Raw genomic sequence first — 23,551 nt, 5'->3', positions numbered from 1 at the left:
TTAAAAATTTTTTTTTGTGCTCCAGTTGAATTTTTTGTTTCCTTGAAGTTTGACATACAGGTATAACATTTGTTCCTCCTGACCAGAGTATTTAGTAAGACAAATGACAAAAGCAGTTATAACACAGTTATGAGTAAAATGATCAGGAAGTTCAGCATGCTATGGGAGGGAGCACAGATGGAAAAAAGCACCTTTTGAGGTGGGGTGGGTCAATCCAAGTATACTTCCCGAACCTTAAGGATTAGTAGCAGTTAGCCAGAAAAGGAGAGAGGGGAAAGCAATACTGTTCAACACAGAGAAAACAACCTGTGCAAAGACCTGGAGGCTAGGTAACTAAAGATGTTTAGAATCAATTAGCCCCAGAGTATAAGTTGAACAGTAGACACTGATGACGATGAAGAGGTAACCAGAGACTTCTTTAGGCCATAGTAAGGAAAGTAAACATTATCTTAAGAGCAGAGGAAGCAGTGATGACTAATGTCAAAGTGGTAATAGAGTCAGATTTTTGAAAGATTAGAAGAGACTACAGTGGAGGCAGTGAAGTCAGAAGGCTGTTGAAGCATTCTAGATAAAGTATTAGTGATGATAAAAATGAATTATTTCATTCGAGAGAGGGTTAAAAGGATGAATGGCCAGAACTTAGTGATTGATAGGGTTGAAAGAGCAATAGAGAGGGAGAAGGGGAGTACCACACCCATTTTTCTGGCACGAAGAATGAGGTAGATAGGAATGCCACTGAGATAAGGCATTGATTCGGTATAGATGTAAGAGTGGGGTAGTCAAAACCATCATTTTAGTTTTGGGTGTTTCGCATTTGAGGCATCTGGGGTTTTACAGGTAGATTTATCTGGTAGACTATTGGATATATGGATTTGAGCTGAGCTAGAGATAATTTTTTCATTCATTCCACAAATATTTATTAAACCCTCTTAAATGCCAGAAATTGTTTTATATGTATTGGGAATATTGTAAATAAAATCGACAAAATGGCCCTGTGTACAAAATTTTTGAAGGCCTTAAGGGCCCACTGAAGTTTCAACTCCATTTTGTACCCCAACTTTTTGTCACTCAAGTGTGTTGGATCACCCCAGAGCAAGTGCAGACACATCTTTTGGCGGTTGATTTGACCATGAATTGAGAAGAGGGCAAACATACCCAAATGTCTAATCTTTTCCTTTCTGTCTTTTTCTCCTTTGGATTAACCCTTCCATATCTCATGAAATAAGAACGGATTCTCAGCCTAGTGTTAAACTCTACTTCAGTCCTTTTTGTACTCTAATATATATTAATACTTCCTAAATGTGCCTTTGTTGCTCCGAACTACATTAAGTGCAGGTTCCAAGGAGGAGTTTGGTTTTCCCACCTATTTTCTATTCTATTGTTAATATATGTAAAAATCCAATAGCAATAGAAGGCATAGGCACAAACAGGCCTTAGAGATTCAGCGCTCTGCTTGCTTGAACAGAGAAGTTCCTTAAACCAAGCAACTCCTTCTATTTTACAACAGATGATTTACTGGGTAACACATTGGAATGTGTGCTTGACTTTTATTTGCTGCTGAGTCTTCCAGTGATAAAACCTAAAATCACTGGTAGATTTTCCTAGAACAAAGTGTCTTAACCTCAGCACTACTGTCATTTTGGGCTGAGTAATTCTTTGTTCTGGTACTGTCCTATCTGTTGTAGGATGTTAAGCAGTATCCCTGACCTCCATCCACTAAATGCTAGTTACATGCTGTCCTCATCTGTGACAGCCAAAAAGGAGTATAGTTATTGCCAAATGTCTCCTGAAAGTCAAAATCAATCTTGGTTGAGAAACTGATGTTTAGAGGAATTCTTAACTGTTTTTCTGAAGAAGCATACCTGATGCTTCAATGGTGTAGCCTATTGACCCTTCAGTAGGCAGAAAATTGAAGGCCTATTAGTAAAGTGAATTGACTTCTGTCACCTGGATCCTACTATGAAGAGAGAAAGGCTGCCTACTTACTGGAGGGGCAGGTTCTTTCAGCCATGAAGTACTGCTGGGGGTGACATTGGCATCTTATACCCAGGTTTTATTTATTTGCATGGTGGAGTATTGAGAGATAAGGAAAAATATGAAAACTATCCTATGCTAGAAAATATATCACTTAGTGTTTAACATATACCAAATTCTGTTTTGAAAAAGTGAGTAATGAGTGATCAGGTATATATGTGTATTTATATATACATGCACATGTATATGTGTATATATACACATGTACATACATGTATTTATAATGTTACAATTCCCTAATTATTTGTATGTTGGCTCTTTGGGATTTTGTATATGCTTCAGTTTTCTCCTTAACTAATCACTGTTATTGTATGCTCTTTAAGTTATCTTTGTCTGGTTGATTACTGCATGAGATTCTACTAAATGAATCCAAAGAAATATTTTAGCTGTCTTGGAAGATGTATTTGCATCCTTTGTGTTGTACTCAGTTAATAACAAATTTCCTGATATTCTGTAGCATACAGATGTCAGCCCTTTTCAGACAATGGACCAAATGTTGTCAAATATGAGAAACCGTGTGCAGCAATTAGAAAGAAACTTTGTAAGTACTAAAAATAAAGCATTGAGAACATTGTGTATACTTTGGTATATTATATATCATGGTGGCTTTCAAACATTTTTTAACCATAGTGGTTAAAAAGATATTTTACATGATTAACCCAATAAGCAATATTTATATACTTTATAAATGTATTTGAAACAAAAGTTTCATGAAAAAAAGGACTATGCTCTTTACAGTATATATAGTTATTTTCTAGTGTATTTCATATTTTTAAAATCCTGGTTACAACCTACTAAATTGAGTTCATAACCTCCAAGTTTGAAAAATAATGTTGACTTTCAAAATTTAAAAAAAAAATTGGAAAAAGGTTAACCTCAAATACATTGATTCTACTGAAAGTCACTATTGTAAATTAACATTTTATATGAATTTGCATAATTTTATTGTTAATAGCCTGTTTACTTAAAAGGATTTGTAACATCTGAAGAGTTACGTTTTAGGGTTTTATAAACAACTCTGAAAACAGAAATTTTATGAATGTTGTTTAGGTATAAAACCCTGATAGCTCAAATACTTACAAACTAGTACTATAATAATACTCTCTTTTCTACTTAACATTAAAACCAGTCACTTGATGTGATCTGAAGAAGACCCAAATCATTCTAGTCATCCAGTTTGAATTCTATGGATCATTTCAGAATGCCCTAATAATCTAGGGCATTATTGGTTTTAGTAACGTAGCAATCTGGTACCTACAGGAAGTGGTATGAAATTTGATGTATAACTAATTGGCTTGATTGGCAAGATTACATACAAGGGTCAACCACTGACTGTAGAAGTATCACAAGTTTGGGGGCATAGCATCTTTATTGAAATCTGAGCCACAAGCACCCAAAGACTTAAGGATCTCTGAGTGAGTCACTTACCAGTCTTTGTAAGGCAAGTGGGATGGTACCCAAGATGGATGACCATTAGGACTCTAGGGATGCCTTTTTTTTTTTTTTTTTTTTTTTTTTTTTTTTTTTTTAAGTTACTTCTCAATTGAGAACCTGGATGTGCCCTTTGGCTACACCATATTGGTAGTTTAGTATCCTTAGGTAGAACTTACAGCTACTGTTGTTACTTATTTGAACTCTCTGGCTATAATTATTTATATTTGACCAACTCTGAATTTACAATTTGTTTACCTGTAGGGTCAACTTTCAGTGGATCCAAATGGACATTCATTTTGTTCTTCCTCAGTTATGACTTACTCCAAAGTAGGAGATGAACCGCCAAAGGTTTTTCAGGCCACAACTCAAACCCGTCGAGCTCCAGGAGGAGTAAGTTTTCTATAAGCATTCCTAGAGCTTTATAAAGTTGTGGAATGATAGACTGTCTTTAGAAGTATCACAGGTTTGGGGACATAGGTGTAGTTAACTATTAAAATTTGATCTGGTACACGGTGGCTGGGGGACAGGAGGAAGGTGTGGGAGTTGGGGTTAAGGTTGTCCTCACTGTGGAAACCATTAAAGCTCAACCTATTTACTTAGTTTGTGGCAATTTTCACCCCCGTGACAGTGCCTTTTTTCATGTAAATATCTGTTGATGTTTATTACCTTTACGTGTTGACAAGGTAAAACACTAAAGCCTTTGTTTCATGACATAATGTCTACTTTTAAGTTTACATTTGAAGTGAATTAACTTTTTAACTCGAAATGTTTTAAGTGTACAAAAGGGATATAGAGAATAATATAGTAAGTGCCCATATTCCTGCCGCCCAGTTTAGTCATATCATAATATTTTTCTCTTTGCTTCAAGTTGTCTCTTGCTTTGTTATTTTTTTAAGCAAAAATGTACAGAGGCAGTTAAAGCTTCTAATACATTCCTCTGTGGTCTACTTTCCCTTTCTCTCCTCCTCAGAGATTACCATTTTCCTATATTTGGAGTTTATAATTTTCATGCATGTTTTTACAACTTTATTATTTATGTTTATATCATAAAAAATATAATGGATTATTTTCGAGGTTTCCCAACATTACATAAAGGGTATCATATTGCATGTGTCCTCTGCAACTTGTCTTTGCTGAGTAATATGCTTCTGAGATTTATTCAAGTTGATACATGTGGCTGTTGTTTAACTTCTATGTAATATCCAAAATATGAATGTACCATGATTTTTAAATCATTTTCTGTTGTTAGATATGTAGGTGAGTCTAATCTTTTACTGATTCATCTTTATACATGGCCCCTTATACAAAGAGTCTAGGAATGGTATTGCTGAGTTGTAGGGTATGTATACCTTCATCTTAACCTAGCATTTCCAAACTACTGTCTCACAGTGATTGAAGCTGTTGACTTCTGCAAACTGTGGTTTGTGAGTTTCCATTTCTCTACTTCCTTGTTAGTACTTATGGTAGAAATTTAGGTTTACCAGTCTAATGAGTGTGAAGTAGTTTATTTTTTAGTTCTTCCATATAAAAATGAACCTTTTAATGATGCTCTTGCCATAATTCTGCTAATTGATCTCAAACATTTTAATTCTAAAAGTGTGATAGTCTTAAAGATAAACAGAATGTAATTGTATATGTCCCACAGTAAATCATGTTAATAGCTATCATAAATATTCTGATAACACTTCCACAGAGTTGATAGGTGGGAATCATGAGATTCAAGCCAATCAACATGACTGATGAATAATTAGTTGCCCTTATTTGTAGGAATGCCATCATAAACTTCTCTCTATTACATTGTCCAAGGTAGTCTGGAAGGCATTAAATTATAATTGTTACTTTTGTTTTAATATTTGATTTTAATTTGGAAAAAGGTTGAATTGTATGGGTTCTGTTTGTTGCAGACATTTTCATTTCAAGGAGTTCAGGAAATATCAGAGACTTACTACCACAATTTGACCACAAGTTAATAGTGGAACAGAGTACACATTATTTTTAGAGCAGTAGATCTATGGCCATACCTCAGTAGGTAAGCTGGCCCTGAGAATTTTAGAATTATATACATATATATATATATATGTTTAAATAATAATGAAATATCTTTTGTTTCTTTATTTTTGTAGATAAAGGAAACCAGGAAAGCAATGAGAGATTCTGACAGTGGACTAGAAAAAATGGCTATTGGTCATCATATCCGTGACCGAGCTCATGTAATTAGAAAGTCAAAGAACAAGAAGACTGGAGATGAAGAGGTCAACCAGGAGTTCATCAATATGAATGAAAGTAAGTTATCACACACACAAAAAAATTCTATCTCATAAGATTAAAATAACAACTGTACTTGATGAACATTTTTTGTAGAAACGTCATAAGAGGTACTTTTTGAATAATGTATAGTGAATACCTTGTGAAAGTAATAGGATTGTGGTTCCATCCTTTTATAGGAGAGCTCTTTTTTATAGTGATTTTTGGCAATATGGTATATTATTTATTTTTATTTTATACTTCAAAAGTGGAATCTTTTGCATTGTTATTAGTAATACTATTACTCAGTAGGCAAAATGAGTCTTTAAATATTTTTTTCTGATTATCAAGAAAGTACATTTGGACAGTATAAAGACATTAAATGAAAGTGAAAAGTATAAAGACATAAAATGAAAGTTGCCAGGAAGTATTTTTTATTAAAAAAAAGTATAAAGAAAAAAGTCATCCATAGTCCAAACTCAAAATACTATTAATGTTTTAATGTATTTCTTACTAATCATTATATATATATATATATATATGTATACACACACACTTTTTTCTCAAGTTAGTATTTTACTTTTATATAGTTTATATTGTACTTATTTCAATTTAGCATTATAATTGTAAAATCACCTATGATGCCATTTTTCAAAAACATTTTAAGTGGTTATCTAAAAGTTTTATTATAAATAAGCCATAATTTTTACTTAAATCATTCTGTACTGTTGAGCACTTAGGCTTTTGTATAGATAGGATTTTAATTCCTGGTATATGTTAGATTGCATATATGTCTCTGTCTCTCTCAAGTAAATCTTTTCTTTTACTAGATTTTGTATTTATTCTTCAATGCATTTAAGTCCTTCTAGTGTCCTAATCCTTCTCCCTGTAGTTTTTTTGTTTTGTTTTGTTTCTGAGATGGAGTTTCGCTCTTGTTGCCCAGGCTGGAGTGCAATGGCATGATCTCGGCTCACCGCAACCTCCGCCTCCTGGGTTCAAGCAATTCTGTTTCAGCCTCCTGAGTAGCTGGAGTTATAGGCGTCCACCACCATGCCTGGCTAATTTTGTATTTTTTACTAGAGATGAGGGTTTCTCCATGATGGACAGGTTGGTCTTGAACTCCCGACCTCAGGTGATCTACCCACCTTGGCCTCCCAAAGTGCTGGGATTACAGAGGTGAGCCACCATGCCTGGCCGTAGTTTTTAATTATATTACAATGTATTTACAAATTTAATCAATAAATTTAAATTATTTTTATTAATTTTTAAATCAATATTAAGCTTTCATATTTTATTGTATTAATTTAATAATGAAATTATATTAAAATTTAGTTGGATTCATCTCCTATTTTCAGAAAGTATTTTGAATAATGTTTTTCCATAATAAAGTGTTTAAAGTGTTGTACTAAAAAAGAAATTCTGGCTGGGTGCGGTGGCTCACACCTGCTATCTGAGCACTCTGGGAGGCTGAGGCAGGTGGATCACAAGGTCAGGAGTTTGAGACCAGCCTGGCCAACATGGTGAAACCCGTCTCCACTAAAAATACAAAACTTAGCCCAGCATGGTAGCATGCACCTGTAGTCTCAGCTACTTGGGAGGCTGAGGCAGGAGAATCTCTTGAACCCAAGAAGTGGAGGTTGCAGCAAGCCCAGTCGCCCCATTGCATGCCCAGTCGCCCCATTGCACCCCCAGCCTGGGCAACAGAGTAAGACTCCATCTTGGGGGGAAGGGAGGAAGAAAAGAAATTATATTAACGTTGGAGTTTGATAAAATTATTCTTATGCAGTAAGATAGAAGCCATGATAATGTGACCTGTGTTTAATTATAACCTCTGTAATTTTATCACATTTAAATATATACTGAGTATTTCATAATAATCAACATTTTGATGAAATATATAGTGAAGGCACACAGTATTTTAAAGCAGTCTGAAAGAAGTACTATCATCTGCCTATTGTTGCTATTGTGGAAGTTAGATTACTTACTTCATAACAACATGAATTGACATTCTAGCTGAGTAACCTGTCTTAGGAAATTGACAACAGAAACTTGTGAGGTCAAGTTACATAGAAAGATAGTGCTAGCCACAGAAGTATACATGTATACAGGAACAGCATATTCACTATGAGATGACCCAGGAAGAAAAACTATGAGTCATAATTGGGTCAGCTGGTCCTTTGGGTAGAATAATATGATACCCAAGCAGGTGAAAAAAGTAGATCTAGTAGGAATAGGAGAGGAATAGACAGTATTACTCAAGTCAAATATTACTCTAGTCAAAGACCCTTATATTTGAAGCAGCTCCCTGCCTTTATATTGAGGTTACACTAATGAAAACACCAACCTAGACTAAAATATATGGAAGCAAGGCAGTAACCAACAGTTGATACCTTAATACTTATTCCCATTATCTTGATATCTAATGTAGGTGATGCTTGTGCTTTTGATGATGAGTGGCAAAGTGAGGTTTTGAAGTACAAACCAGGACGCAATCTAGACGACACTAGAATGAGAAGTGTTCGCCATGAGAATCCTGGATCCCGAGAACTTAAAAGAAGGTAAAGTTGTTTATAAAATCATTTGTTTTTTTAAGAAGTTATGTAATTTTACTTCTGTTATCAGAAAGTTTTGATGACCATACAAGTTGTATCCACAGTATCCTTTGTGAAAGATGTAATACTTTAAAAAAGATGTAATACGTTAAATTGTGAGTATTCCACACAAATTTAAATTTATATCTAAAAATCAATAGTAGTTTAGGATTGTATGGTTAGTAATTCACTAGTAAGCTATGCCTCAGAAGATAGAGACCAAAACCCTTTTAAGGAAAACTAATTTACTATAGTGTAGTTATTCTTGTAAAACAGATTCTCATCTGGATATAGATAGAGTCATATATTTCACACTGGTAAAGATACCTAGAGATATGATAAGGGAAGAGGGGGTGTATTTGGAAGACTTAACAACTTTCTTAACAAATCAAAATTTAGCATTTAATAGTAAATGAAATTTCAGACACGTGTATAATATGTAACAGTACATGCAATGCCATATTTGATGTGTATTAGATATTTTCAAAGAATTTTGGAAAAAACATTAGCTTCTTTTAGAATTTCCTTTGAAAATAACTATGAAAAATAAATTTGCTAAAACCACATATTAAAGATTTTAGAGATTTCTGGCTGGGCGTGGTGGCTCATGCTTATAATCCCAGCACTTTGGAAGGCTGAGGCAGGTGGATCACTTGAGGTGAGGAGTTCAAAACCAGCCTGGCCAACATGGTGAAACCCCATCTCTACTAAAAATACAAAAATTAGCCAGATATGGTAACACACACCTGTAATCCCAGCTACTTGAGAGGCTCAGGCAGGAGAATCCCTTGAACTTGGGAGGCAGAGGTTGTGGTGAGCCAAAATTGTGCCACTGTACTACAGCCTGGGTGACAGAGGCAGACTCCATCTCAAAAATGAATAAATAAAGATTACAGAGATTTTTATACATTTTGTACATACTTTAGAGCTACAGTTTAATGCGGTTCCCTGGGGGGAAAATGGAAAACTATCTAATTTCTATCAAATTACACTCAAGAGAAAGGCCTCACCAGACCTTAAACAGAAATCTGTTCTAAGCTATAAGAGAGTGGAGAATTGCTGTAGAAGGTGGAACTCTTCACAGAACCAGCTGTGGACAAGTGGGTGTGAAGCAAATCAGAAGCCTTAAGCAGAATTTCATATGTTAGGATCTTTTCTTTTAAAATACTTCTTTAGGAATTTAGACCCCTAATATTTTCTATTGAATTGATTGAAAACTTGCTCCCATATGAATTATAGATATTTGTCTCATTTGAAAAATATATTGATTACAAACCTAGCAGTGCCAAGTTTAAATAGGAAATCCAAGTCCCACTTAGAGAAGGCATGCTCTCTATGGATGACCTATAAATTTCTGGCCCTAACAGTGGCATTTTCTCTTAACCAACACTGTCCAATGGCATTTTCTGAAATGACTTCTGTAATGACAAAAATGCTATATATCTATTCAGTCCAATGTAGTAATCACTAGCCACATATGGCTATTGATTAACTATCGAAACACTGCTGGTACAACTGAGGAACTGAATTATTTTATTTGATTTTAATCAATTCAAATATAAATGTGGCTAGTGGCTGCCATACTGGTAACATTAAACAGTGTTTAAACTGTAAACAGTTAAATCTATCTCCAGTAAACAGCTGTTGCTGTCTTAAATTCACTGAAATAGTCTGCCTTGTTTTTCAAAGCTATTAAGGAACTTTTAAGATAAAACTTATATTACAGTGGTTTTTAACATGTTGTTATTGATTTATAAACCACGGACCATTTTTTAAATGATACTAATATTCACATGTATATTTCTCAGGGAGAAGCCTCACCAAAGTCCAGCCATTGAATATGGAAGAAGATCAAATGTTTTGGGGGACAAACTCCACATCAAAGGCTCATCTGTGAAAAGCAACAAAAAATAAAAAGCCATGCATTTGAGTTGTTTAGTTTTGGTTGTTTTAACAGTTAGTAATGGTGCTGGGTAATATGCATAAGACCAATCTCTTGTTGTTAAATTAGTTCTGCCCTTGGCAACTTTCTTCTGATACCTGAATACTCATTAATGTCCTAGCTTTATATCGTCCCTCTTTTAGAAATAAAATTTTGATTTTCAACAATGTGAGTAAATTGTGAAATAGCCTATTAATATAAAACTCTTTAATACGTTAAATTTTTAAAGCTTAAATGCTGATTTTGCTTCCCCAGTTTTTGTGTTGGCTATTCTTTTATATTTATCAAGATTGATTACACAGCAGTTCTGTCACTTACAATTAATATAAGAAGTTAGAATATTAAAAAAGTCTTTTTACTAACACTGCACTAGGGTGATATTGATAAAGATTTAAATAATTTATCTCTAACTTTATAACATGTTGTGTAGCCAGCTAGCTTAAAGCTTTAAAAATAATAAAGCAAAACTACACTAGTACTCTTTTATGAGAAATTAGTTATTATTTTGATAAAGGGCAAGATAATCAAATAGTTTATTTTCAAAGAAAAATATTTTAAATTGCTAATGTACGTAATTATTTTGGTTATAATTTCTTTATAGAATGTATCTTTTCTATATTTACATTCTTAACATTCATCAGACATCATACTGACCATTCTCTTTAACTTCTTAATGTGGCATATTTCTGCTCTCCTTTCCCAGAAACCACTTCATCTATCTCCACGGTTAACATTCTAAAACATTCACTCTCTCCAAGTGAGAGTCCTTGGAGAAACTCTGCTTAGCTTTTTCTGTGACATTTAGAAAAATACATGTGGTATTCTCCAAACCAGAATGATAGATTGTCTTAAAATTTATTAGACAGCTGATGTGTGTTTTTGAACAAGGTCTTAATAATTCAGTTGTTACTGTTTTTAACGATACCGTTAAAATCAACTTTAACTTTTTTATTCTAGAATTTAACGATTAATCTGTTTTTATCAAAGTTAGTTTGCAGTTTAAAAGAATATAAAAATCTTAACTTATATCTGTTCTTTTAATATTTCTATCAAGGAAAAAGCCCCCAAAATCCACAATCATTCTATAATCCTAAGAATTTTTCTTTTCAATTTTATAAGTAAAATTATATGACTATTCTCATACTTCTCTAACTTTTTATATCATATTTTTGTTAATTTTACTAGTTGTGTTTTATGCCTTTAGTCATTAAAATAAAATAGAAATGTGTTAATTCATTGTTGAAATTGAGCATGTTTTAGTTAAAAATTTCCTCTTAGGCACACTTCAGTATACTACAAACATACCATAATACATTGGGAAATTGTCATAAGGCACAAATTTTAAATAACACCTTTGTATATATTAACTTGATAGAGCAAAGTCTTAATTAAGTACATACTTTATTTTCCTTTTGCCTAAATCATTACTCTGATGAGAACTTGAATCATTGTAGTAAAATCTAAAAACACACTTTAATAAATAATTGTGTTTAACAGTATAATTCCTGTACATCAGATCATTATTAGTGATTGTGGTGAGGCAAGATTTGAGGTGGTAGTATAGAGGAAAGTTCTGTTTCTTTCTTAAAAGTGAACTCTATCTTTGTACCATAAAAAAAATAATATCTATACCCAGAATGTTTGTTTGCAACAACTTCTTATGATGGGTGTTTAATACTGTTAGTCTGTAAATTTAAATTATTTAAAAGTATATACAGGCTGGGTGCGGTGGCTCACATCTGTAATCTCAGCACTTTGGGAGGCTGAGGCAGGTGGATTGCTTGAGGTCAGGAGTTCAAGACCAGGCTTGACCAACATGGTGAAACTCTGTCTACTAAATACACAAAAATTAGCCGGGCATCATGGTGGGCACCTGTAATCCCAGCTACCCAGGAGGCTGAGGCAGGAGAATCACTGGGACCCGGGAGGCAGAGGTTGCAGTGAGCCGAGGTCGCGCCCCTGCACTCCAACCTAGGCGACAGAGCAAGACTCCAAAAACCTACATACACATACTGGGTAGGATGGTTTATTTTATGATTAATATTTTATATTCACTCCTTTTATGAGCCAATGAATTATTTTACATGAGTTCATGAGGTTTTTTAAATGAAATAAATAGAAGCTTGTTTTTCATGTGTATATACATTATTGTTACTTTCATGAGAATGCTTTTTGTTTTTGTTCTTGGAAATCTACTATAGGGAGAACTATAATTTTTCTTTTCACTGTGGTCTATTGCAGGGTCTTTTAAAGTGATGTACCATGTGCCTACTTAAAAGAGTCTGAAGGCCAGGTGCAATGGCTCACACCTGTAATCTCAGCACTCTGGGAGGCTAAGGCAGGCGGATTGCCTGAGGTCAGGAGCTCGAGACCAGCCAGGCTAATACGGTAAAACCCTGTCTCTACTAAAAATACACAAATTAGCTGGGCATAGTGGTGGGCACCTGTAATCCCAGCTACTAGGGAGACTGAGGCATGAAAATCACTTGAACTCGAGAGGTGGAGGTTGCAGTGAGCCGAGATCACACCATTCCACACCAGCCTGAGTGACAAGAGTGAAACTACATTCTCAAATGTAGTTTGAGAAGTCAATGTGTTTAAATCTATGAAAATACTTTCCATATAATTTGCTAATTCTAAAAAAATTCAGACTTATAAAAACATTAATGGTGAATCTTTTGGGAAATCAGCTAGAATTAAAATAAGGAACAATAGATATAAATTATAAGAAGATAATCAGAATTAAAATTTTCTAAGGTCCTTGTATTCTTAAAGTTCAAGGTAAAAATAAATGATTAACTTATGGCTGTGTTAAGAATGCATATCAAAATAGGGTAACCACAAAACCGACAATAGAGAATACACCTCTGAAGAAGATAAATAGAAAATGAATTCAATCTCAAGGCAAGAAAGGAGGAAAAGATAAATACAAAGCATTTTTAAAAGATGAGAAATAAATGCAAATATGTATATAAGTAATGACAAAAAGATTAAAAAGCAAAAATTGTCAGTTCAAATTTTTAAAAATCTAGCTCTATACTATTTCCAAAAGTCATATTCAAAAGACATTAAAAGGTTGACAGAGGATATAATGGCAAATATTCGCTGTAAGAAAGTTGGTATATCTATATTATAATAAAACATGTAAGGCAAAAGTGACTACTAGATTATAAAGGGGGACCCTGCTAAATAAAAGATTAGATTGACCAGGAATATACATCAGTTCTAAGTCTATGTGTACCTAATAACATAGCATTAAAATATATGAAGCAGTATTTTAGAGATGAGACTTCTCATTCTAGATAAATAGAGCATACACATTTTTTCTTATTCCCACTAACAACTATAAACTCTGGAATTAATTCTTAAACATTAGAGCAGAGAGAAAAAGACTAGCTATGGACTTTGGTACTTGAAGAATGATATGGCATGAAAGGAGTGGAAACAAAATAGTAATCTGAAAAATATACAACATGTTACATAGTGAATATATAATCTTAAAATAGTTTATAGACTATCATAAACTGATACAAATATGATTGTGGGATGTAGACATTAATAATCCTGTTTCTATGGTGCATAGAGTTCACTTTTTTAAAAAAAATGACTTTTTGTAATACTGTAGCCTAAAATTTGCCTCACCAAAATCAGTGTGTTTCCAATAACTGGAACTTTCTCAGTTTGTTTTCCTTTTTTAAAATGATTGACTTCACTATTTGATAATATCCATTATGGAAAATGTAAAGATGCAGAAGAATGCTAAAATAGAAAGTGCCCATTGTCCCATGCCCCCAAACAACAAAAGATTTGTGTATTCATTTCTAGTCCTTTTATGTGGATATATAGAATCTTAAAAACAAAATCGATATTGTAAAATGTATATTCTGATTTTTCACATTTTCGAGTAACTGTTTCTTCAGGACAATAAGTATTCTTTGAAAGCATGATCTTCAGTTTCATTGTTTTCATCAAAGTCTAATTATAGCTATACCATACTTTCCCTCCAAATATTTGCTATTCAAATTATTTTAAATTTTTGCTATTGTAAAAGTTTATGAATATCATTTTTATTCATAACTGTATTGCTGATCATTTGTTTAAGATAAATTATGGGAACGGAGTTACCAATTCAGAGTATAGCTATTTTCAAATTTTTTATACATTTTACTAAATTGGTTTACAGAAAGATAATATTTATACTCATACCAATGAATGTCCCAGAAATGTCCATTTTTTAAATATCCCTTGCCCAAAGAGAGTAGTGGATGTTACCTCTCAAACTTTTATTATTACAAATTTTAATAGATGTAAAATATTATCTCCTTATCTTAATTTTGTACTTTTTCTCTGATAATTAATGAAGTATGATCCTTTTCCATATGTTTACAGCTAATTTGCTTTGCTTTTCCATATATTTTAAGTGGCACAGGTCTTGCGGAAGGAGCTTCCAACATACGCAATTTCTTGTCATATCATTAGTTCTTCCTAAATGAGCAAGGCATGAAACTGCATGTATTTATCACATTATTTCAAGTTAAGTATCCCAATATGACTGAAATTACGGTCTTTTCTCTTCAGCAGCCATGTTATTTGAATGTTTCTGTAATCTAACAAAATTCTCTCTTATTCTTCACATATAAAGAGGTTTTGACTATTCCATGAACCCTATATGTGATATGATAGTGAAGAGTAAACTTAAGATCTTACCTAGCTACCTCCATTTTCTATCAGGGTCTTCAGAACTCTTACTAACTGCATACTCGTGCTCCTTATAGCAATCACTATCTGTACATATGGCAATGTTTTTATAGTAAATTCCAGCTTCCTTATCACCTCTAGAATTCCACCTCTGGAATTGTAGTCATATAATATCTACCCTTCAGTATAGAACAAGAATATTTCTGCTCAGGAGCTAAAATAACCCTGCATTTGTGTCCATTGTCCTCTTTGAGTGACATCAGAGTCCTAGCTTCTTGGCAGTTGCAGGGAATCTCTTTAGTTTGGGGACAGCATGGTCTAGTCATTGGAATATGGCACATGAATCACTCCTGTCATAGAAGATCTAAGAACTTATGATGGTCCTGTCAATGAACTGATCAATAATAACATTACCATCAGGCTGAAATTTCTTCTTTTACATGTGTATAGAACTCAGGAGACTACACCTGGCTGGCCAACTACAGGGGATTTAATTGATAGAGGGGTTAGCTGGCTGTGGTCTGATCCATTTCTGCATTTTATGTGATAACGGTATTCCCATGGGCTGCTCCAAGTCAATGACTAAGTCCTGCAGGAATAGGTCTGTTCTTGAGAGTCGGCAGACTCTGACGTCTGACTTTGGCTCAAGAACTTACCTAGCTACCTCCATTTTCTCTCTCAGGTGTTTCTCCTAATAAAATCTTTGATTTTTTAATCCTTTCTTGACATCTGCTTCTCAGAGAACCCAGAGAAATGCAAGTTAGTAGTTGACTTCGAAGAACAAAATGTTTTTTTGTCTTTCATACTTTGCAAGAAGAACGTAATCGACATTTTATATTTTCTCTAAAATTAAGGCATGGGATGGCTCACCATATGGAATGGCACATATTTCTCAGTTCCTTCTCTAAAGTTAATGGATCATCCAGGCCCATTCTACCTATTATTTTAATCCAGGGTCAGAGTAGTAATGTGAGGTTATATGTACAGGAGACAGGAGAAGGTCTTTACCATGCACATGGAGGCTGTCAATGGGGAGAAGGCTATGGTCAGAGCACAGGGACAAATTAGCAAAAAAGTAGACAGCAGTTCAAAATGCAGTGTGGAGGTGAGAAAGGCAGAGTCTAAAGAAGCAAGCTTCTTATGTCCTGGAATAGTTGGATTGTTCAGTTGTGTTCTAATTCAGTTTTAAATTTTGACAGTGTGATGTTTTGATACATGTATACATTGTATAATGATCAAAAAAGGATAATTAGTATACTCATCATCTCATATACTTATCAATTCTTTGTGGTGAGAACATTCAAAATCCTCTTTCTGGGTTATTTTGAAATATACAATGTGTTATTGTTAGCCGTAATCACCATACTATATAATAATTTGAACTTCTAATTGTAACTTTTTACATTAATCAGCCTCTTCCCATTTTTCCCATCTTCCCTACAGTCCCTAGCCTCTGGTGACCACATTCTGCTTTTTTTTTTTTTGAATTGGAGTCTTACACTGTTGCCTAGGCAGGAATGCAGTGGTGCCATCCCGGCTCACTGCAACCTCCACCTCCTAGATTCAAGTGATTCTCCTACCTAAACCTCCCAAGTAGTTGGGATTACAGGGGCCCACCACCACCGCCCCACTAATTTTGTATTTTAAGCAGAGATGGGGTTTCACCATGTTAGCCAAGCTGGTCTTGAACTCCCAACCTCAGGTGATCCATCTCCTTAGTCTCCCAAAGTGTTGGGATTACAGGCATGAGCCACCACACCTTGCCCACTATTCTACTCTATGACATCAACTTTTTTAGATTCCATATATGAGTGAGATCATGTAGTATCAAATTCATCATTTTAAGTATTCTTTTATATCGTCATTTAAAACATATTTTCCTATAATATTTTTGCTCACCATTTTTTTTTGTACCCTAGACCTTCCAATGAGGTCTTTTTTTTTTTTCCTGCCTGAACTGTATTCTTTGTTTTTTGTTTTTGTGAGACAGGGTCTTGCTCTCTTGCCCAGACTGGAGTGCAGTAGCAGCATACTCATGGCTCACTGCAGTTTCATCCTCCCAGGCTCAAGCGATCCTCCCCACCTCAGCCTCTGGAGTAGCTGGGACTACAGACATGTGCCACCATGCCTGGCTAATTTTTTAGGTATTTGTATAGAGACAAGGTCTTACTATGTTGCCCAGGCTTGTCTCAAACTCCTGGACTCAAGCAGTCTTCCTACCTCCTCTCCCCATATTGCTGGGACTACAGGCATGAGCCATTGTGCCCGGCCTGAACTATATTCTTTGGAAGTTCATTTAGAAAGACTATTTTCATAGATAAATTGAACCAAGTTTGAAGTAGGGATTATCTGAAATTGTTGGTATTTAACCCAATAATTGAGCAATGCTGTTGGTAATGGAATTGTAATTTGACAATTGTTTTCTCCCAAACAATACTAACTATAGTACTTCCTTGGTTTCTAGATTTCACTGTTGCTCATGAAAAAATGTGCAGTATGATGGTGTTCCTCCTTAGATGATTTATCTTTTCTTTCTGGCTGCTTTGTTAATTTTTTAGCTTGACGTCAATTCTCTTCATCTTTTTTTAAACTGGGATATATTTAGTTGTGGATTTCTTTTTCTTTATCATACTTAGGAATCATTTAGATTACCAGGTTTGAGACTTGATGTCTTACACCAGTTTTGGAAAATTATCAACCATTATTGCTTTGAATAGGGCATCTTCCTCATTTTGAGTTGATTTTTAAGGTGAGAGATGGGGGTCTAGTTTCATTCTTCTGCTTATGGATATCTGGGTTCCCCAGTACCACTTGTTGAAGAGACTGTTCTTTTCCCAATGATTATTCTCAGCAGTTTTGTCAAAAATCAGTTGGCTGTGGGTATGTGGATTAATTTCTGGATTCTCTATTCTGTTTCACTCGTCTATGTGTCTGTTTTTATGTCAATACCGTGCTGTTTTTGTTACTACAGTTTGTATATATTTTGAGGTCTGGTAGTTTGGGACCTCCAGCTTTATTTTTTTTCCCTCAGAATTGCTTTGGCCATTCAGGGTTTTTTCTAGTTCCATAAAGAATTTTAGAATTTTTTTTAGAAGAATGTCATTGGTATTTTAATAAGAATTGCATCGAATCTGTAGGTTACTTTGGGTAATATTGCCATTTGAACAATATTCTTCCAATCCAATCCAAGTCTTCTCTCCCAAAGAATGAAGGTTTTTTTGCCTTTTTTTTTGAAATCCTTGTGATATGGTTTGGCTGTATCCCCACCCAAATTTTATCTCACAACAAACAGAACTTGAGGCAAAAAAGCAAAAGTATGGCCAGGCGAGGTAGGTCATGCCTGTAATCCCAGCACTTTGGAAGGCCAAGGTGGGTGGATCACGAGTCAGGAGTTCAAGGTCAGCCTGGCCAACATGGTGAAACCCCATCTCTACTAAAAGATGGAGGCAGTGGCAGGCACCTGTAATCCCTAGGATGCTGAGGCAGGAGAATCACTGGAACCCAGAGGAACGGAGGTTACAGAGAGCTGAGATCGCACCACTGCACTCCAGCCTGGGCAACAGAGTGAGACTCCATCTCAAAAACAAAACAAACAACAACAAAAAAGAGTAAATCCCTTAAGAGAATTTCATTGTTCTAACCAATTATTTTGTGTATTTTTTTTACATCAAGCCCAATCTTTAGAAAGACCACTATAATTTCCCTTTAATTATAGACAACTTCATCATTAAATTTAATTGTAGACAACTTTTTTTTTAATCCTCCTATTGTGACTGACACAGACAATTCATAACTTGCTTGAACTTTCTGGTTTGTCCTGAACACCTCTTTTTCTTAAACCAGTCATTTTATTCAAGGACTAAATTTACCATATTAGATTCTTTCTCATATAAAATTATTTTTCTTTAAGCTTTCTTATAAGAAAAGAAACCTCTTTATTTTTATAACTTTCTTTATGTCTGTTATTTTCTGGTTCCTTTTACCTTCTTTTATACATAACAAAGTTATTTAAAAATAGACTTCGAATTAGACAAAAATTGTTCACCTTTTTATAAAGGACTTTTTTTGTTTTAGAAAGAGTTTTTCTACAGTATATATATGTGTGTGTGTGTGTGTGTGTGTGTATATATATATATATATTTAATTTATTTATTGTGCTTTAAGTTCTGGGATACATGTGCAGAACATGCAGGTTTGCATAGGTATACATGTGCCACAGCAGTTTGATGCATCCATCACCCCATCATCTACATTAGGTATTTCTCCTAATGCTATCCCTCCCCAATCCCTCCATTCCCTCCTATTCCTCCCTAACCCACCACCCACTGACAGGCACCATTTGCGATGTTCCCCTCTCTGTGTCCATTTGTTCTCATTGTTCAACACCCACTTATGAGTGAGAACATGTGGTGTTTGGTTTTCTGCTCTTGCGTCAGTTTGCTGAGAATGATGGTTTCCATCTTCATCCATGTCCCTGCAAAGGACATGAACTCATCCTTTTTTTATGGCTGCACAGTATTCCATGATGTATATGTGCCACATTTTCTTTATCCAGTCTATCATTGATGGGCATTTGGGTTGGTTCCAGGTCTTTGCTATTGTGAACAGTGCCATAATAAAATGTACATATGCATGTGTCTTTATAATATAATAGATTTATAATCCTTTGGGTATATACTCAGTAATGGGATTGCTGGGTCAAATGGTATTTCCATTTCTAGATCCTTGAGGAATCACCACACTGTCTTCCACAATGGTAGAACTAATTTACACTCTCACCAACAGTGTAAAAGTGTTCCTATTTCTCCATGCCTTCTTCAGCATCTGTTGTCTTCTGATTTTTTCATGATTGCCATTCTAACTGGCATGAGATGGTATCTCAATGTGATTTTGATTTGCATTTCTCTAATGACCAGTGATGAGCTTTTTTTCATATGTTTGTTGGCTGCATAAATGTCTTCTTTTGAAAAGTGTCTGTTCATATTCTTCACCTACTTTTTGATGGGGTTGTTTGTTTTTTTCTTGTAAATTTGTTTAAGTTCTTTGTAGATTCTGGATATTAGCCCTTTGTCAGATGGGTAGATGATTGCAAAAATTTTTAAAGGAGGAGCAGAAGTGAAACCGTGTTATTGCCCATTGGCTGGGCAGCTGACCTCACAGTCTTTTGCTTTCACTGATTTGCTAATTTATATTTGGCACACTTGGGAAGGAAAGAAGGGGAAGAGTTACAGGAGCTGAACAAAGGCAGTAAATTACTTGGTGGCAGATGCAACTTTAAGGAGGGGTCTGGATTGTGCAAACATGGAGGACATGACCCAGTTCCAGGCTCTGGCCAGTTGTGATAACATCTTTGCAACAATTTCAAGGCCTATAGCTAGCTTGAATGCTGGGAACTGAAAAGGGAGTTATTTTCCCAGTACTTGGGCCTTATTATGGCCTGGTCAGTGGCATCAGCAAGCTGCTTGACCACGGATTCCAGTGCTTTGGTATTTTCTCTTTACCCTCCTTCTCATCCAAGGGAGGAGGTGGAGGCCTGTGAGGAGGGAGATGGGGAGGGTGTCTTCGCTCTCATCATAACTCAAAAACTCTGGCCAATGATCCACCTTTAGAAAGCCATCTCACTTCTGTGTATAAGAGAAGGTATGTGTGCTCTGCATCCATTTCCTCACAGAGCTGCGTGAACAGACGTGAGTTAAGGGCATGTACTTTAATGTGGTTGATAATTTTAATACATCCTGCAAAATGTTAAGTTCAGGTGACACTTTTTGGCTAGCTAGCATTTATCTGTGGAAGATTCAGTGTGTAGACTCACATTCAGAAGCAACCTCTTTGACCCCAGAAGTGAAACCAGAACGCCATCCAGCCATGGGAGCTGCTCTGTCTGTGCATTTACCAACACAAAATAACCAATTCAGTTTTGCTATGTAATCCTTCAAAGACTTGACTAATTCTGCAGCTGTGATGTTGGTTGCAACAAAAGTGCACATAATAGCCAGGTGCGGTGGCTCACGCCTGTGATATCAGCACTTTGGGAGGCCGATGCAGGAAGATCACAAGGTCAGGAGTTGGAGACCAGCCTGGCAATCCTGGTGAAACCCTGTCTCTACTGAAAATGCAAAAATTAGCTGGGAATGGTGGTACACACCTGTAGTCCTAGCTACTTGGGAGGCTGAGGCAGGAGAATTGCTTGAACCCAGGAGTCAGAGGTTTTAGTGAGCTGAGATTGTGCCACTGCACTCCAGCCTGAGCTACAGTGAGACTCCATCTCAAAAACAAAAAAAGTGCACATAATATATCCTCATGCTTAATCCTCCTGAAAAATCACACAAAAACAAGCATTATTGCCTTGCTGACAACCTTGGTAAATCGTCAACCTGGATTGTGTACTACAGTGACTCATTAATCCTTTTTAACAATTGTGCCTCAATATCCCCTGCTATTTCATTATTCCTCTATGGTGCTGGTCAAAAGAGGAATCCATGCCACCTTTTGAACTGCAGCATCTCCTAGCAGTTCATGACAAATATCCTTAGCAGCAGGCAGTTTCAACTCTTCACCAATAGTAAAGGGCTTCTTAACTTTAGCAATCCTGTTAGCCAGTATAAATGATGCTTTCAGTGCAGATGCATTTGATGAAGTGGTGGCCTTCCATAATTGCCTCTGTTCTTAGTGTTCATGATTTTTCTTTTGAAAAACTCCAAAGGCTTTTCTTTTAATCCAGGGTGGTTGATCTCCATGTGGCAAAGCAGTTTTGAAGGTTTTCATGACTTTGTTGGATAGCTGCTTGCCACAAATTAAAGCAGGCTTGGAGACTGTGAATCACCTGTTGCAATGAACCTGCAATTTAAGCAGGTATTTTCTTTTAAATGCAGCTTTCTTTTTATTGGTAGTCTTAGAGTCTTCTATTGTCTCATCATTGGGTCTTTCCCCATTTTCAAAGAAGCTCTCCAGTGACATTTGTTTTTTACTCATTTTGGCTAGGGTTAGCTTGTGGGCTTACCAAAACTGTGTCTGAGACAAAGTGCTCAGTATGGGAAGGAAGTGCGGATGGAAGTGGTAAATAAAATAATGGGTGGGCCACACATGGACTAAAATAAGTGTTGGATTTTGACTTTAAAGCCTGCCATTAGATGCAGCTGTACAATTGAAGTACATCAACTCACTTGCCTCTGTAAAGCTTGCCACCAGGTGCAGCTTTTGTCACTTGTCATTAACAAGATTTTAATATGAATCTCCAAGCAACTGATTTATTATGTTCTCTGTGCAGTCAAACCTCTCTGCTAATGTTAATCTGTATTTGCAGCTGTTCTCCAGCACTGGCAGCCCTGCCTTAGCTCCATCTCAGATCATTAGGTAATCGTTAGATTCTCATAAGGGGTGTGTAACCTAGATCCCTCTCATGCACATTTCACAATAGGGTTCATGCTCCCATGAGAATCTAATGCCACTGCTGATCTGACAGGAGGTGGAGCTCAGGTGGTAATACAATTAATGAGGAAGGCTGTAAATACAGATGAAGCTTCACTGGCTCATCCACTGCTTACCGCCTACTGTGTGGCCTGGTTCCTAACAGGCCGTGGACTGGTACTGGTCCCTGGCCCAGAGGTTGGGGACCCCTGTATTAGAGCATGTAGATGCTGAGTACATGCACCAACAGCAGGTCCACCTTTGTATAGTTGACCTTACCAGTATTTTATGAATATGTATGTACAGCTGCTATGTTGCCAGTGAAGGGTCTTGACTACAAGTCATACAGGTTCTTGGCATTTTGAACAAAGAATTGTACAAAAAGACACACACACACAAAGCAATGAAAGAATGGAGCAAATGAAGGCACAGATGTATTGAAATGAAAGTACACTCCACAGAGTGGAAGCAGGGTCTAGCAAGAAGCTAAAGAGCACCTGATACAGAATTTTAAATACCAATAGAGGTTTCCCATCGGTTACTTGGTTACACCTTATGTAAATGAAGGAGTGGCCCACAACCAGTCTGATTGGTCACAAAAGGCGACCAATCAGAGGCTGAAGTGAAGTTACAAAATTACACATGAGGACTTGGCCTGCTACCAGTCTGATTGGTTGCTGGAGGGGACCAGTCAGAGGTACTTTCCATTTTTTCATCAGCAATCCAGTTCATTGCCAGTAGCTCTGATCCTTTTGTTACTTGTGAGTGGAGAGGTGGGGTTTTCCTTGTGAATCATTTCTAGGAAGTCAGCATCAATTGGCCTTAAGTTCCCTGCCTCCAGACCCTATTCTCCTGCCTCACCCATAAAGGGAATTCCCTAGAGATACTAAAGGCTGTCTCTGTCTCTGAGCAGCCCACTCTGCTTCTCAGAGTGTACTTTTGCTTTTTTTTTTTTTTTTTAGGTGGGGTTTCCCCCTTTTGCGCAGGCTGGAGGGCAATAGCACGATCTCACCTGACTACAACCCCTGCCTCCCAGGTTCAAGCGATTCTCCTGCCTCAGCTTCCTGAGTAGATGGGATTACAGGCACGTGCCACCATGCCCAGCTAATTTTTGTATTTTTAGTAAAGAGGGGGTTTCATCATGTTGGTTTCAAACTCCTGACCTCGTGACCCACCCATCTCAGCCTCCCAAAGTGCTGGG

General features: G+C 36.0%; 1 protein-coding gene across 2 annotated transcripts in view; it reads left to right on the top strand.

Moving 5' to 3' along the window:
* MLF1 (myeloid leukemia factor 1) overlaps positions 1–10,486 on the top strand; it is a 33,623-nt gene extending 23,137 nt beyond the window's left edge. For both annotated transcript variants that reach the window (XM_032262357.1, XM_032262346.1), the window contains 5 exons: positions 2,492–2,575; positions 3,730–3,858; positions 5,592–5,751; positions 8,141–8,270; positions 10,112–10,486. In XM_032262357.1, coding sequence (XP_032118248.1) covers positions 2,492–2,575; positions 3,730–3,858; positions 5,592–5,751; positions 8,141–8,270; positions 10,112–10,217 — 609 coding nt within the window. In that variant the 3' untranslated portion in view covers positions 10,218–10,486. The remainder of the gene's footprint in view (positions 1–2,491; positions 2,576–3,729; positions 3,859–5,591; positions 5,752–8,140; positions 8,271–10,111) is intronic.
* Positions 10,487–23,551: the final 13,065 nt, after the last annotated feature.

This window comes from Sapajus apella, unplaced genomic scaffold (assembly GCF_009761245.1).
Source record: "Sapajus apella isolate SASKATOON/1434 unplaced genomic scaffold, GSC_monkey_1.0 scaffold4, whole genome shotgun sequence".
In the NCBI taxonomy this organism is placed as follows: Eukaryota; Metazoa; Chordata; class Mammalia; order Primates; family Cebidae; genus Sapajus; species Sapajus apella.
Note: the sequence above shows the minus strand (reverse complement) of the source record. Positions and strands in the feature narration are given on the sequence as shown.